Source organism: Protopterus annectens, chromosome 10.part0 (assembly GCF_019279795.1).
Source record: "Protopterus annectens isolate FY-2018-M chromosome 10.part0, PAN1.0, whole genome shotgun sequence".
NCBI lineage: Eukaryota > Metazoa > Chordata > Ceratodontiformes > Protopteridae > Protopterus > Protopterus annectens.
This window is the reverse complement of record NC_056744.1, coordinates 1,382,417,066-1,382,434,109: the sequence shown is the minus strand read 5'-3', so window position 1 is coordinate 1,382,434,109 and position 17,044 is coordinate 1,382,417,066. Positions and strand designations below refer to the sequence as shown.

The following is a 17,044-nucleotide window of genomic DNA, read 5'->3' as shown; positions in this document are numbered from 1 at the left end:
CCCACCTGATCATCAAGGGATTCACATCCAGATCTAGTGAGGTCATTGTTCCCTGTACTCTTCACTTATCAGACCAATGATCGAGTACAATGCCCCATTGGGATGTATCTCACGCGACATCTGCAGCAATGGAGAGACCCCAAAAGTTCCTCACCAAAAGAATAAAGGGACTCCAAAATCTGTCATATGCTGCCAGATTGAAGAAACTCCAGCTCTATTCAGTCGCATACCGTCTGCTCAGAGGTGACATGTGCCTGACATACAAGGCCATGTCCAACCCGGAATTAATGGACATGCTCCACCTCAAAAATCCAAATCCACCAAAACCACTAGAGCAAGCGACTTAAACCTTAGCACGGATATAAATAGGACATGCTGGAGGGATAGATTTATCACTCAGAGACTCCCTATGCTGTGGAATAAAATCCCGGTCCATGTGAGGCAGAGCACCTCGCTGACTCTGTTCAAGAGAAATCTAGACCTGTGGATGGGAGATCGTAGGTTTACCCCGGGAATCATCTCTGTGTCACTGCTGGACAGAGGCACAACAAACTAATGGGCACAGTATTTTTTCATATAAGGGGTGGCGTAAGCCACAAAAATTTGGGCTAGGCTTATAAATGCCTTAGGGCAGATAGCCTAGTATAAACCTATGAACCTATGAACCTATGGAATGCCTTATGGAAAGGTAGGAATGAGGCAAAGAGACAATGTAAGGACTGTAAAACAGATGAAATGAGATTATAAAGTTGCACAGTTTAGAATTTCAAACAGATAATTGTATATAACAAACTGAAGAGGGGAATATAATGAAGATAAAATCATAAGTATGAAATTTGCCCATTAGAATGTAATGGTGATTATTACAAGCTAAGACAGCAGTGGTCCATATAATGCTACAATGGAAAAGATGGGTGTACTGATACTGGGAAATAATATCAAAAGGGGGATCAGGATGAGTAATGGTAGGCCAGGATTAGTGTAGCAGAACTCTTTCCTGATTGGGTAAAAATGGCCCTATTTAAGTGCTCTAGAACAGAAAGCATTGATCTCCCTATGACCATGTACTTAGGTAAATACCATTTGATAAATAGAACAGAGAAGAAAGAAAATTAAAAGAAAAATGCATGTAATGAAAGAATATGGCAGTTCAGTGAGTAGTTAATGTAGTGGAACAGATTGAGGAGATTTAGGGAGGGCAAGTATGGGGAAGTACATGGGAGGCTCAGAAAAGCAAGGGCTATGTTAATCTGCATCACCTCACCCTTGTCTACCTCAGTAGAAGATTTGCTATCCTATGTGACAAACACCAGTGGATAATCATCACTGACCTACATTTAAAATGACTAATCTGCAGGGTATTTAACTTAGTCTAATTTTTGCTGGCATGAGGCAGTCTCAACCATTTCTGAGCCCAGAAGTTATAGTCCAGTACTGGAATGAACTGTAATCATCCAAATAAGAAAAAAGTATTTTGTTCAGATGTATTCTTCTTCATCAACAATTGACGACTGCAAAGCTACAATGGAAAAAGGTGCATTCATCTTAAAGAACACAGTTGTCTTCATACTCTTTTGATATAAAGTTGTCAATGTCATCATGACTGACTTTGTCCAGATAGGCTGGAGACTCTCAACTCTCAAGTCAGCAGTTCTTCCCTTGCCATAACTGAGGTGCCTGACACACTGTGTACCTTCCTGCACAAACACTTTATTTTAACAACAAAATTAATGCAGTCTCTCCTGACAAAGATTACTCCAAAAATAAGAATAAAAATGATCTTGAACTAGTAGTGCAAAAAGTATGGGACTCCAAAATGTCAAAGTAAACTGAATAATTATAGTGCATTAGGAAATGAGTGAAAAATGAAGTAAATGTTAGAAATGTCCTGTTTCAAAAGACAGCAGACACAGGCCTAAGCTTTTCTAATGCCTTTGATATTCAAACTATCAACAATTTCTAAAGCACATCAGCTATCTATGAAATGGCACTTTACTTGTGAGAAGATGGGACATTTCAAAAATTTGCTATCCGCTAACAAGGGTCTAGCCAAATAATTTTAAGAGCCCAATATCACTTAACCTCTTAATGCTAGAAATATTAGCAAAGCCATAAATACCTGGGATGACAAAGCCCCCCAAATAGGGAGAATTCTTCAAAATTGTTCTTATAAACTTAGAAAGTTGCTAGAATAACATGTTTTGCATTAACATGAATTTGCTGAAGGGTATTGAAGTCTGAAACTGAAATGTCTGTTATTATTATTATCTGACTTCATTTCTCAATAATTTGCTGGATTACCAAAAAATTTATGAACAGACTAAAGTATGGGGTAAAAATCTGGACATTCTGCAAAACTCAATTGGGAGATATGCAACAAGACTTAGCCTAATGCTTTATTTTATAAATGCAACAAAGCGAGTAACACTGCGAGCGGAGTCAAAAAAACAAAAATGTAATCCACAAACCACATTTAATAAGCGCTTTTGGTAAGATCAATGTCCCACCTTCATCAGACAACAAGAAAAAAACAATGGCACCATTTTATATACTTCACAATTATCTCAATTGATTAATTAACAATTAAAATATTTGAAGCTGCTTGTCCTTAAAAAAGTATTACAACTCGACAAAAACAGGGTCAGTGCTAAGACAAAAATGGGCAATATTATAATATGTCTACTTATTGAAAACTATACAGAAATATAAGACATAATAAATACATTTTAAATATTGTAAATAAATAATTATTATAAAACTTTAAATATTACAAATTAAAAATGGGAATAAATCCTTTTGAAATGCCATCAAAAACAAGTACAATCCAGAAGGAATTGTACTAGACTTATTAAAATAAATAGCAACTATTTTATAGGTATATTTCAACCCATAAAAAACTAAAAATATTAACACATGTTATATCATCTATTCAGGGCTAAACGTTTTAAAATACATTTAATAGAAACAAGTTTGTTTAGACCAGGGAAAATGTAAGCTTCTGTTTTAATCTTAATTTTTTAAGGACAAGCAGCTTCAAATATTTTAATTGTTAATTAATCAATTGAGATCATCGTGAAGTATATAAAATGGTGCCATTGTTTTTTTCTTGTTGTCTGATTAAGGTGGGACATTGATCTTACTAAAAGCGCTTATTAAACGTGGTTTGTGGATTACATTTTTGTTTTTTTTTACTCCGCTCACAGTGTTACTCGCTTTGTTATTTTCAAAGAGTTTAGTTCTTTGGTTTAAGTATTTTCATACGTTTGTTATGGCTTGCGAAACTGGAGCAGCATCACAAGTTCTGTTCACCCAGGACAAAATGAACATTTTAATTAGAGCCGGGACTTCAGAATCGAATGCAATTGGTAATCTAATGGCTCTAGTTGAAGTACTGCTGGGTCGAGTTGATTCTCTTACCCAGCGTTTGGATGCTCGAACAGTGCATGAAGTGAATGCTTGTCCTAGGAGACCTGTTCTTGGTGAAGGTAACCAACAGAAGTCTCCTGTTTTAAATTTGGTTTCATATGAAGAACATAATGGAATACAACAAAATAACAACCAATCATTTTCTGATGCTATCACACAATGAGGAAGAAACAATGGGAATGGCAATAACAATGAACGGCTGTTAAGCTCTCGAAATATAGATGTTTGTCCATTTCCTTCCATGGTAAGCTTCCTCAGTAAGAACAATTTTTTTGGTGATGGCAGTGACGCAATGGCATTACAAGAACCACACTCTGGGGTGAGTGCAATATCAGATTTAATTAGTGACTTTGACAATAAATTGTTTAAATGTAGGAAGCTGAAATTAGAGACAGCTTACCTACAAGAATGTATTGACAAGAAAATAATCCCGAAGGGGTTGCGCCAGCGGCATTACTCTGTGGGTCTTGTTGAAAATTTAACCTCCCATTGTGAATTGCTAACCCTTTTTGATAAACAAGGGTCAGAATTTATTCTTTCACTTATTAATTTTTATAAATGTGAAATAAATGTTCTTAAAAGTGAACTTGAAATTCTCGAACATGCCATCAAAACAGATACTGAGTTTTTCGTTACAAATATGACTACGCTAGAATTTTTTCTAGCACTGACGCTACTATGGCTAAATTATTAGCCACTAAGAAAAAGAAGATTATAAGGGATATGCATGAATATGCTGCCAATAAAGCTTACCCTCGTCTGCCACTTAATTTCAACAGTTCTAATTTTACAGCAACAAATGTTGCTGCACCTAACTTGGTTGATCAAGATGAGATTAATACTCCTCCATGTGTAGAGAATTCCACTGAGAATGAAGTTCAGCCTCTACGTAGGAGTGAAAGACTAAATAATAGTAACAATAATACCAGTTTTTCTCATCAAGGGCCGATTACTAATAACAACACCCGGACAAGCCCAAACAACCAACAGGGTTTTCAGATGAATCAGGGTGGCAGGGCCAACAATTGCAGGGGAAACAGGAACCAGGGCCAAGCAAGGAACAAATATGCCCAAACAACCAACAGGGTTTTCAGATGAATCAGGGTGGCAGGGCCAACAATTGCAGGGGAAACAGGAACCAGGGCCAAGCAAGGAACAAATGAAACCAGCGGAGAAGATGACTGGACATTCTCAATTGACACCCCACACCCTAACTAGTTCTGAAGGGGATTTTAAGATTTATAATTATACCTCTTTGGAGATAACTGACGGAATGACAGACTTTTTCTCTAAAGGGTTGTCTTTTGTCCCTGACAGAAATATGGACATTGTTAAAACTATTATGGATTTAAAGTTATTTGTACGTAAACTTAATTTGAATGTGTTTATGGGTTGTATGCCTTCCCTTACAAACACTCTTAGAGTGTCAAGCATGTTTAATCCACCATTACATGCTAATTTGAATATCTTTGAAAAAACTTGTGAAATGGACTTGAGATCCATTTAAAAAAATAAGTATTCTTATAAGAAGAGAAAGTCTAAAATTATGGAATCTGAAAGAGATTACCTCAATCTAGTACATGATTGTGGGATTAGGGTCATGAAACCCGATAAAGGAGGTGGACTGGTCTTTATAGACCAAAAATTTTATAGTTTGAGCATGGAAACACATTTGCAAACTGAAGTGTATATACCAGTCAGTATTAACAAAATTAATATAGCATATAAAAAGACTAAAAATACACTTGATGATCTTTTTTTGGAAGGGACCATAGATATGGATATACACTGGTATTTAATAATGGATGCCCCTTGAGTACCAGCTCTTTTTGGTTCCCCCCAAAAAAGACTTAATGACTCCTCCTTCCTTTTTACCAGTATAGTATGGGGGGGGTGGGTCATACACATACACTTGTGCTAAATATGTAGATAGTACCTTGAAACCCCTTGATCTACAGAGATATTCAGATATATAAGAGATTCATGGAGCTTGAAAATAAATATAGAAGAGAAGAGGAGAAGACCTATCTTTTTAAAACTTACTATCTATGTTAACTGTTCACTGTTATTATATTATGGATCTGGATTTAGATTAAACCCATTGATGAAAAAGCTGATGAAATCTATTTATGAAAAAAAAAATTGCTTGAAAAAATGAAAAACAACTATATGCTATCTGATGGACATTATTAGATCTGGAGGACATTATTTCCCTCTGGCTGGCCCTGTGGGGGTACCTTTGCTAATTGTATTATGACCCATAGGGAAAGAATGCTGTTATTCCAAAATAGATTGTTTCAAGAAAATGTTGCCTGGTATACGCGCTACCAGGACGACATGTTCCTACTATGGAAGGGACCATAAACCCTGGTTTCTGAATTTATTGACAGTATATCGTCTATGACAGACTTCTTCGAATTTACTTTTAAATTGGAATAAGTATCCATTAAATTTTTAGATATTAAATTGTTTAAGGACACTGCAAACCAAAGGTATAAAAGTATCATATATAGAAAGCCCTCTTACTCTAATTCCTTTCTTTTCTTCACCAGTAGCCATCCATATCACCAAAAGAAGGCCGTTGTGAAAGGACAACTTGTCAGAGTGGCTAGGATGGTCACTGATGAAGAAGATTTTCAGACTGAATGTCTTCTTCTTAAGACCATGTTTATCAACAGAGGCTATCCTGAGGCTATGATAGATTCAATTTCCCTTGAAGTAAGTTATAAGAGGAGCACAGGTCATTTTATGCCTTTCTTGGTTAATAAGTCACAACCAAGAGCTGATGGGTTCGAACCGCCTATTTGTGCGGCACGAAATGACGCAAAATCTGACTATAGAGTCAGCTTTCTTTGCACTTATTCTACAGATCATTATAGAATGAAAGAAATATTGTATAAAAATTGGTCTTTTATTTTAGAAGATAGTGGCTTATTAAAAATATTAGGAGTGAAACCAAAAGTCACTTTTAGAAGAGGAGCTAATTTAAAAGCATTATTAGAAAGAAAGAGTAAGCCTAAAGTATTTGGTAAGTTAGGCATATTGAAATGTGGGGCACGCCACCAATGCAGATTTATTATGGTCGATAATAAAGTCCAAATAAAAAATGACACATTGTACATCAATGGGAAGTTTAATTGCCTTAGTAAGGGGGTTATCTATGCAGCCATTTGTTCCCAGTGTCCTGCATTTTACATCGGAAAGACTGAGAGAAAAATTAAACAGTGTATTTATGAGCACATCTACGCAATTAATAAGAAAGATATGAATAACGCTTTAGCCAGACATGTGATGGCTTTTCCTGAGCATAATTTTAGATTTACTATTTTGCAGCAGAGACATGTCGACCCTAGAGGTGGACCGTGGCAATTGCTTCTAGAAATAGATGAAATCATGTGGCAGATTAAAACAGAAGCTTACATTTTCCCTGGTATAAACGAACTTGTTTCTATTAAATGTATTTTAAAACGTAAAACAGAAGCTTACATTTTCCCTGGTCTAAACGAACTTGTTTCTATTAAATATATTTTAAAACTTTTAGCCCTGAATAGATGATATAATATGTGTTAATATTTTTAGTTTTTTATGGGTTGAAATATACCTATAACGTAGTTGCTATTTATTTTAATAAGTCTAGTAACATTCCTTGTGGATTGTACTTGTTTTTGATTGCATTTCAAAAGGTTTTATTCTCATTTTTAATTTTTAATATTTAAAGTTTTATAATAATTATTTATTTACAATATTTAAAATGTATTTATTATGTCTTATATTTCTGTATAGTTTTCAATAAGCATATGTATTATAATATAGCCTATTTTTGTCTTAGCACTGACCCCGTTTTTGTCGAGTTGTAATACTTTTTTAAGGACAAGCAGCTTCAAATATTTTAATTGCTAATTAATCAATTGAGATAATCGTGAAGTATATAAAATGGTGCCATTGTTTTTTTCTTGTTGTCTGATGAAGGTGGGACATTGATCTTACCGAAAGCGCTTATTAAATGTGGTTTGTGGATTACATTTTTGTTTTTTTTACTCTGCTCGCAGTGTTACTCGCTTTGTTGTTTTTAAAGAGTTTAGTTCTTTGCTTTAAGTCTTTTAATGCTTTATTTTATTCAATAAGTAAATGTACGTTGCTCTAAGAAGTGCCTCTTCCCATTCCCTATATGGGATCACTGAATCAACAGAATTAGGATGAACACTAACATTTTAAAGCACTTATTCCAATAGTCAAGAAATAACTTGCATTTAATTTAAAATAAACTCTGGTTTGCTCTGTGTGGGGAAATGTTTACTTTAGGCTCCTTGGCTGTGTTAGTGATTTACCTTCATAAACATGGGAATACCATTACTAAAGTATTTCTAGTGTGTTATACAGTGACAGAATTATAGCATAATTGTGTTGTTTAGTGTCTTCATAGTGCCATTATGTCCTTGGTAACCTAAGTGGGAAAATAATACCTTGTTGGAATAACTGTTCTCATAAAAGCAAGATCCAGTTCAGAAAATCAATTTTTTTACATTAACAATACAGCTTTCTGTGGTCTGTGCAAGGAAAAAAATATTAGTACTTGTGTATCCTGAAACATCTACCAGTCACTTCTAAGATCCTGTTTCAAGTAACAGCAGGATAGACCTCTGCCTCCACCCCCCTGAAAAAAATGTTTTTCTTTGTTTATGGTATCTGCTAAATAGAGTGGCACCAGTACTTTAAAATAGTTAGGTCAAATTGTGTGTTAACTCCTCTAAGTAAAGGATTTTTATTTTTAATTTAAAAGTGTGTTAGGAAATGCAGAGATCTAAATTAACTTTTGAATTATATAGTGCTTACTATGCATAATATTAACTGTAATAGCGCAGCTGATATGGTGTTTAACTTATTCAGATTAAATTCTGCATGTTATGAGACTAATAGTCTGTTCAGTTTTCTGCTTCACTTGATCACTGAAGGATGCTTGGTCTTCACTTATTTGATTCTTAGCACTGCATTCCTTATACCCACCCATGGACACAGTGGAGTCAATGCTAAACAGTTTTAAAAGTAGATATATTCACATTCCATAGAAAATAGTAAGCACCACTAGTCACCAAAGAAAGCTCAAAACAGAGCCATAGTGGCTGGCAGTAGATAAGGAAAGCATTTACATTAGTCTGTTGTGTTGCATTGGACTGCCATATTAAATATGGAAATCAGAACTCAACTGAAGCAAACAGTGCAGCAACCATAAAAGTTCAACTAGAAAAGAAAAAGCAGCAAATGCACTGTGTGCAAAATTCCGTCTCTGTGTCTTGGGAATTCACCTTTATTCAACGCTCATAACAGTCCACAACACCTGCAATGAAACCAAGTAGAAGTGAACAAAAGTGTCAAAAACAGGGGATGAGTTTAAATCCAAAATTTATAGAAAGAACACTTTTTTAAATAGTTATTTGGAATATTCTAGCTACCATCCGAAGAAACAATTCACGAATATATATAAGGGTCAGCTTATTAGAGCAGTTACAATGACCTCACGGTATGAGGACATGTTGGATGAGGTAAAATTTATAACGTCCTTATTTATGGACAGAGGCTATAACGTTAGAGTTATGGAAAATGTAAGTAATTATGTTGTGAGGAAATGGGGTAACCAGTACAAGCCTTTGTTGGGTGAAAAATATAGGACAGCTATTATTTCGACTGTGGATATATTGCATGATATGAAGTCTGAAACTTGCATTTTTGGTAAATCTTGCATTTTGGAATTTGGCATATATTCAGGTAAAGTTAAGAAGATTTTAATGAACAACTGGCATATAATATCTACTGATCAAGATATAGCACCCACATTAGGTGAATGCCCAAGGTTTGTTTATAAGGTAGGGGCCAACATAAAATCTATTTTAGAGAAGGGTATCTTTATTAAGAAGACAGAATATATGAAAACTGCAAAATGTGGGGCATGTAAACAATGTCACACTATATTTCAGGGAGACAGTGTGAAATTGGATAATTACAAACACACTAGAATTAAATTCTGTGGGGGCAACTGTACAACTAAAATGATGGTGTATATTGCCATCTGTATAACATGTTCAGGATTCTATATAGGTAAGTCTCAAAAGAGTTTAAATAAACGTATATACTCTCACCTTTATAGCATCCGAAGGAGGGATGAAAAAAATGCTTTGTATAAACATATTAAACAATATGGTGACAAAATTATTTTAATTTTGGTATAGTGGACATTGTGCACACCAATAACAGAGGGGGTGACTTTAATAATTTATTATTATATAAAGAATTTTGGTGGCAAATATATACGGATGCTTCCACTATACCAGGTTTAAATGACACTGTGTCTGTCAAACCACTATTGGTCTTAAAATGAACTATTAGGCACATTGTTATATGTTTTTAAACATGTTTTGATATGATCTAAATGTAAATGTTTTTGTTAACATTTTTTCAGTTTTTTAACCTGTTTACTTTATCAACACATATTATATGTAACATTGCTTTTAGAAATAATATGAATACTATTTAATATTTTATGAATAGAGAACAATGGTCAAGGATGTGTGTATAGCTTTAAAATTTCAAACTGAATTTTGGCGCCAAAAATGTTATTTAAACAACTGTGATGCAAGCTATGGTGTTCTGAGGATTCTTGTTTTATTCAAGTGAAAGCGCTTAACCATTCTTTGTTTGTTGGCATTACAATAAACTTTTGTTCACTTCTACTTGGTTTCATTGAAGGTGTTGTGGACTGTTATGAGCGTTGAATAGAGGTGAATTCCCAAGACACAGAGACGGAATTTTGCACACAGTGCATTTGCTGCTTTTTCTTTTCTAGTTGAACTTAAATATAGAAATGGCATTTCTCTTTTATCTCTAAGCCATCATCTATGTCTAAGGAATTAGTACAACAGAATGGTTTACTGTTTTGCTAATGCCATTATCAAAAATTGTTATTTTTTAAATTGCCATTGACATTCTGTTTTGGAAATGAATTCCTTTCAGGGACAAATGATTGGGGGGGGGCAATACCCCTCTCCCTTCCCATAAAATGGAAAACTTGCCTTAATAATATCTGCATTTTGTAGGCTAAGGAAGGAAATTTTCTGTTCACCTTAGAAAAAACTCTTTTTAGTCATAGCCAAAAACAGGTCAGATCTTCACAGTGTTTTTTTACCTACTTGCCCAATGTTACCACTACCAGCACCCACTCAGCCCACTCATTCTGTTGTGGTGATTGCTAGATATTCTTGGAGCAAGAAGAGAGACCTATGGGCCATTTGTTCATATTCAGGAAGTTCTGTTGATCCATCTCTGTCCCCACTGTTGAAAGTCTGGTGGTAGGGAGTGGGTAAGCTTCTTGCTCCTGTGAGGGCCTGTCATCCAATAGTGGAGTGCACTCCAGTCAGCCCCCAAGCCCTGCTGCATGATACCTCCATAAGAAGCATGCCTGCACACCCTGAGCGTCACTGTAGTTTGCTACTTCCCTTTTCTGAAGATCATACCTCTAATTCTTTTATAGCATTTTCAGCATTTAATAATTCTGTTATGTTTGATTTAGCTTTTGATAAGTTCCTTTGTTGCAAAAAATGTACTCCCCCCACACCCAACATTTCTGACAAGGTACTCTGTAAGGCACATTTAAATTTTTTAAACCATAATACAAAAACAAATCAAATTTCTCACCCAGAGAAGTGGCAGTCACCAAAGGGCATAAAAAGAAAAAGAAAGTAAAACGTCCAAAAGACCACTGAATCTACTTTAATACACACTCTTTATTCTTTGCTCGTTTAGCACTTTTGTCCTCAATAAATATGCACTTCATCCAAACTAACAAACTAAAACACCAATGCAGAATTAATAAGATCCATAAAAATATGTAAATGATCACGATTCACTGCAGACATCACATATTTGTCTAAAAAACATACAACATAATATGATGGAATACATTTAAAATCATAAGCAACATTATTTTAAATAAATAAGCAGTTGAAATTTATTTACGTATTAAATATTAAATGTTTACCCACATCATGCCAAAGATTTCATTTGTACTTAGTACATATATTTCTTGCACTTAGAAAGCAGAAAAAAATCTTGTAACCAAACTAAAATATATCATCAGTGAAAAATAATTGATAAGAATACAGTAGATCTTTTTCATCAACTTTGCAGAATGCAGTTTAATATAATGATTTTTGTTTCACTCCTTAGTGGAAAAATATTCAAAACTACAAATTTGAAATGCACTCTAATACATTTTACTGTATTTAACAAGAAAGACATTAAATCAGAAAGGTGACTCAAATAACACACTCATTTTTCCATGGTTTTAAACATTTTTCAGGAGGCCCAGGGTTTGAAGACAGCCCAAGGGCCAAGACTCAGTAGTGAGTCTAGAAACCCTGAGTGCTTGACCCTTTACTATATTGCGAATAAATATGTGGGGTGTGCATACTGGTGTGGTGTAGCAAAGAATTCCTTCTACATTCTTTTCTGAATAGTTGTGTTTGTATAGTGTTGCCTTCTTTCAGTAGTGTGACATCCAAAAATTCAATTTCGTGTAATGACCATTTCCCTGTAAAATAGATTGAGAAAAATATGCCAAGAGAATGAATAATAAGATGTGCCCTACTAATGGATTTGGTTCTAAAAAATAATGTGTTCACATATGAAAACCAATATTTTATCCAACAGAAAGGAGTAGCAATGGGCACTCCTTGTGCAAATTCGTACGCAAACATAGTCATGGCATATTGGGAGTACACCTATATTATACGTAGCCCCTATTAATGAGACAAATATATTACTATACAAAAGGTTTGTTGATGATGTTTATTTAATATGGAGAGGTGATGAGCAGACACTAAGAGAGTTCATTCAGTATATAAATGGCACCACAAGTTTTCTGCCTTTTACAGGGAAATAGTCATTACACGAAATTGAATTTTTGGATATCACACTACTGAAAGAAGGCAACACTATACAAACACAACTATTCAGAAAAGAATGTAGAAGGAATTCTTTGCTACACCGCACCAGTATGCACCCCTACATATTTATCGCAATATAGTAAAGGGTCAAGCACTCAGGGTTTCTAGACTCACTACTGATGAGACTAGCTTTCAGGGAACCATAGCGACCTTATCTAACAAACTCAAAGAGAGAGGATATATGTTAGAAGAAAGAAGGAGCTTGCATCAGGAAGAGGTTGTAGATAGGAGGGTAAGTGGTAAACCTTACCTATACAGAGGTAGACAGACAGATCATCAACATGAAAGAAGAGTCTTGTTCAGGCCACAAAAGCCAGTGATACCATATACAAATAATAATAATAAGGTCAGGGAGATCTTCCACAGAAACTGGAATATTCTCACCATAGATGACGATATACAGCGGCTTGTGGGAGATATGTCTAGATTCACTTACAAGAATACAAAATCACTTAAAAGATTATTATGTTATGAGAGAAACAATAAATCAGTGTTAACATCTGATAGAAAAGTGATCTATGCTTGTAGGACATGTAACCAGTGCTGTTACATGTCAAATAGCAATAGCGTTATCCACCCTGATAGTGGAAGACCATACAATTTTTCAATTTATGCAGACTGCAAGTCACAGGATTTAATATATCTAGCAGTCTGCACAAAATGTAGTCATTTTTATGTAGGTAAGACAAATAGAACCCTTCAAGAAAGAGTCAGAGAACATGTCTATGCTATCAACAGGGAAGATGACAGCAATGGCCTAGCTAGACATGTTATAAATGAAGGTACTACACATGGTTTTAAATTCACTGTGATTGAGTTTGTATATAAGAACATTAGGCTAGGTGATCATAGGAATTACACTGAACAAAGAGAGACAAGGTGGATTATGAGGCTACAAGCAGACAGACTATCTGGCTTGAATGATAGGGTGTCCATGAAACTGTTCTTGATAGGAAGAGACAATAAACATTAATATTGTTTATATGCTATTAGTCTAGCATTTTTCAAGATGGCTTACACATTCTTCATTGTAAGAGTGGAATCTGTTAATAAACAATAAGTTTTTTGAATACATTTTATATTTTATAGTATACATGCAATAATAGGTTTGTTTACATATGTGGCTATGTTTTTTAAATAGAGGAACATACAATTTGAGATGTGTACATATGTTTTTAAAGTTGTATGAGGTTGATGCATCTATTATAGATTAAATATTTGTTTTAATACAAAGAATCATATAGGTTTGAACATTAAATTTAGTTAGAAAATTTTAATTAATTAAGCACTGATGTCATCAAGTAAGGAACAATAATGATTGGTTGATGATGGAACAGCAAAGGTATTTAAATGTAAAAATGGCTTAGTTTATTCAACAGTCTGATGAAGTATTCGAGAGAATGTGAAAGCGCTTACTGGATGTTTTTATTGTTTTTGTCTTCAGTTCAGTATGTTCAATAAAAGGTCAAGCTTCTTATTGTCGTGTTGTGCCTCAAGAAAAGGTTATTTGGACTTTGAAACTACATTTTGCTTGAGGCACTTTACCCTTTGTGATTGATTCGTTTTTGCTCATCCCTTTACTTTAAGTTGAAGAACAAATAAGAAAGCTTCTCAAACTATTCTCCTTTAAAAGTGCAGCAAACTGCTTTCCAGATGGAGAGCTCCAGTACTTCAGTTCAGCTGTGATTCATTGCTGATAATGCACCGAAGGCCACCCCCCCTCTGGTCGTCTGTTTCAAACAGAGTACAAGGTAAACACAAGACAAATAGATATGCTTCTACCAAATGAAAATGCCACAATGTATCTCTAATCTACATTAGGACTGGTGTAGTTTAATTCTTGGAGTTCCTTGTCATCCACCTTACCTTTAGTGTAAGACACTAGAATTGTCTTCAAAATATACTTGTCTGTTTAGTCTTCACTGCCTGCACCATCTTATTAATGTATGCTAAGCTTAACACTAATCCTGCACCTTACTCAGTGAAACCCTTTCCATAACATTACCACTATATAAGACAGATTCAGACACATAAACATCTAAATGAAAGCATGCAAAACATGAAAGCTATCCTCTTACTTTAGCCCTAGCCTACTAACACTTGTGGAAACACACTCACACCCCTTTCTTCAACTCACTTACCTCTGCCTACATTCTGAGCTGTTTACATTCTGATGTGCCTGCATTGTGATACTGCAGTTCACACTGTTGGCATTCTGTACGTAGAGCCTTTTTAGTTTTATGTGTGTGTGTGTGTGTGTGTGTGTGTGTGTGTGTGTGTGTGTGTGTGTATATATATATATATATATATATATATATATAGATGTGGTTTACATGAGACTGGTTAATGAGAGGTAAGATTGACCTCTGTTTTGTTGACTCACATAGGTCGACAATGCAAATGTTTGACACCTGTGCGATAACTGATAATACCTGTGAAAGGGGAATATGCCCACAAAGCTAGTATATATAATTTGCTGTGGTTTAGGGGTGCAGCCTCCCACATGAGGGGTACAGGAAGGTTTGTTGTACAAAAACATTGTTTGAATAAATGCATGCTCTAAGGAGTAACCCCGGAGCATTAGCATTAGGTATAGACATTTTGTGATTCAGTGTTATTGTGACGATGTTAAGCACATGGATGTAACACTAAATCAACTATTTTCACTAATTCCATACATATATGTATGGGTGTGTCTGTGTGTGTGTTTAATATATGTATATAATATAACATATGTTACTATATGTCCAGAGCTCAAACTGTCAAATGTTTTAACACTTAAGACACCAAAAAATTAAGCAAAAAGAACAACTATTTTTTACAAGGTGGCAAGTCCCCCCGTACTCCCATAGTATAGTTTGAGCACTTGATAGGAAAACATATCTATCTAGTTATCTATCTATATGTAATTACAGTCCAATATACCATGCATAAATCTCATCTTATGGCGTTATATGTAAAATATCATGTGTAAGCTGTTTAGTAAATCAAATAAATAATCAGTCAATTAATTATGAAATGGTTCAGTTAAATATACTACTTTTCTAATAGAGTCCCCACTGAGTGCAATTCTGTGCTAAATGAAATTTTATGAGTTGATCTCTTAGTAATCTTAGTTCCACCAAATGCCTGGTAAATATATTGGATATTGCACTCATTATGTCTATCATCCATTTAAATTACATGCAGAAGTTCCGGGGATGCTGTTTGTGGCAATGGCACTCTTTATTGCTGAAGACAGTTGACAAGCTGCCACACCACTGAGCTTGCATCAGCAAATATTCACATGACAGGTGTATGTTTGCATCATTGCACTATAACCTTGTGATTGTAGATTCTGTACGTATACTGCAAAATCACTCACTTTTCTGAAATGTGATATTTGATTTGCTGCCTGCTTCATTTTCTGACCTGTGTATGTAACTGTGCCATATTTTAGTTGCAGGAAAGGCTTTCCAGCCACAGTAGAATGTATCTAGTTCAGCCATATGTTGATGTTGACAAAGACATTAACAATCCATCCATCAATATCCAGGGATAATATTATTTGTAAGAGCTGAATTATGAACTAATACTTAAGTACAATGCATACAGCTGCCTATCCATTCTTCACATTTAATATTTTAACAATTTGTGACATGTTATTATTTTACTTAATATATGATGTACCACGACTGCATATCTTCATGGTATATCATGTTTTATAACATCAGTTACTTTTGCAGTTAAGTATTAAATGAATGTTGATGGTATTATGCATGAATCTGTTTTACAAAGACAATTTTGTTCTTTTGCTTTCAGGCTATGATAAAGGAATCGTCTTCATATTTATTCAGAGCTACAAAACAGAGAGCATACTTCAAGGATGTAAAGATTCTGATTCCGATTACCTGGTCAAACAAAACCGAATATAAGATGCCAACAAGAGAAACATTTGATAATGTAAGAATATTAATATATTTTAAAAAGTATACGCTTATTAAACCCTTTGTTTTGTATAAATTACATCACAAATATGGTATGCTAGTGCAAACAGTGGAAAAATGCTTTAACAATAGACTGTATTACCGAGGCTGATATGACAGACACATAATTTGTTCAGTGTGTATTATTCTTTTAACTCTATATTGTATTTAACTTGGTCAGCTATGAATATAACAATAATGACAATAATTAATTTCATGTTGAAACATCATGTGATATGAAAAAATGTAATACGACAAACTTTTTCACTGATGTAAAGGTGCAGACCATAGTTAAAACCCCAAGCATTACGCCTTGTCCCAAAGAGCTATACATGTAAGAATTATTGAGCACATATGAATATATAATACATTTTACATACAGCACTTTGTGGGGGACAGATTCACTTGTGCTGGGTTGTAGTGGTTCTGTTTTGAGCATTTGTAATACAGCTCTGGATCAGAATACATGGTTATACAGTACTTTACAGTGCTAGCGAAATGGAAGAGACCTTATCATACTCTCTGGTAGATCATTAAAAAATTAGTACGAGAATGATGAGGCTTTAATTATTATTAAGTATTAAACAGAAATGTTGAGAAACAGATTTTTTTTCTTTTAATAGTCCATTTTCTGAAGAAAACTTTTTAAAACTTATA

General features: G+C 34.6%; 1 protein-coding gene across 1 annotated transcript in view; it reads left to right on the top strand.

Moving 5' to 3' along the window:
- Positions 1-17,044, top strand: part of LOC122813607 (calcium-activated chloride channel regulator 1-like) — a 769,024-nt gene that overhangs the window by 10,984 nt on the left and 740,996 nt on the right. The window contains exon 2 of the mRNA XM_044086019.1: positions 16,224-16,364. Within this exon, the coding sequence (XP_043941954.1) occupies positions 16,224-16,364 (141 nt within the window). The remainder of the gene's footprint in view (positions 1-16,223; positions 16,365-17,044) is intronic.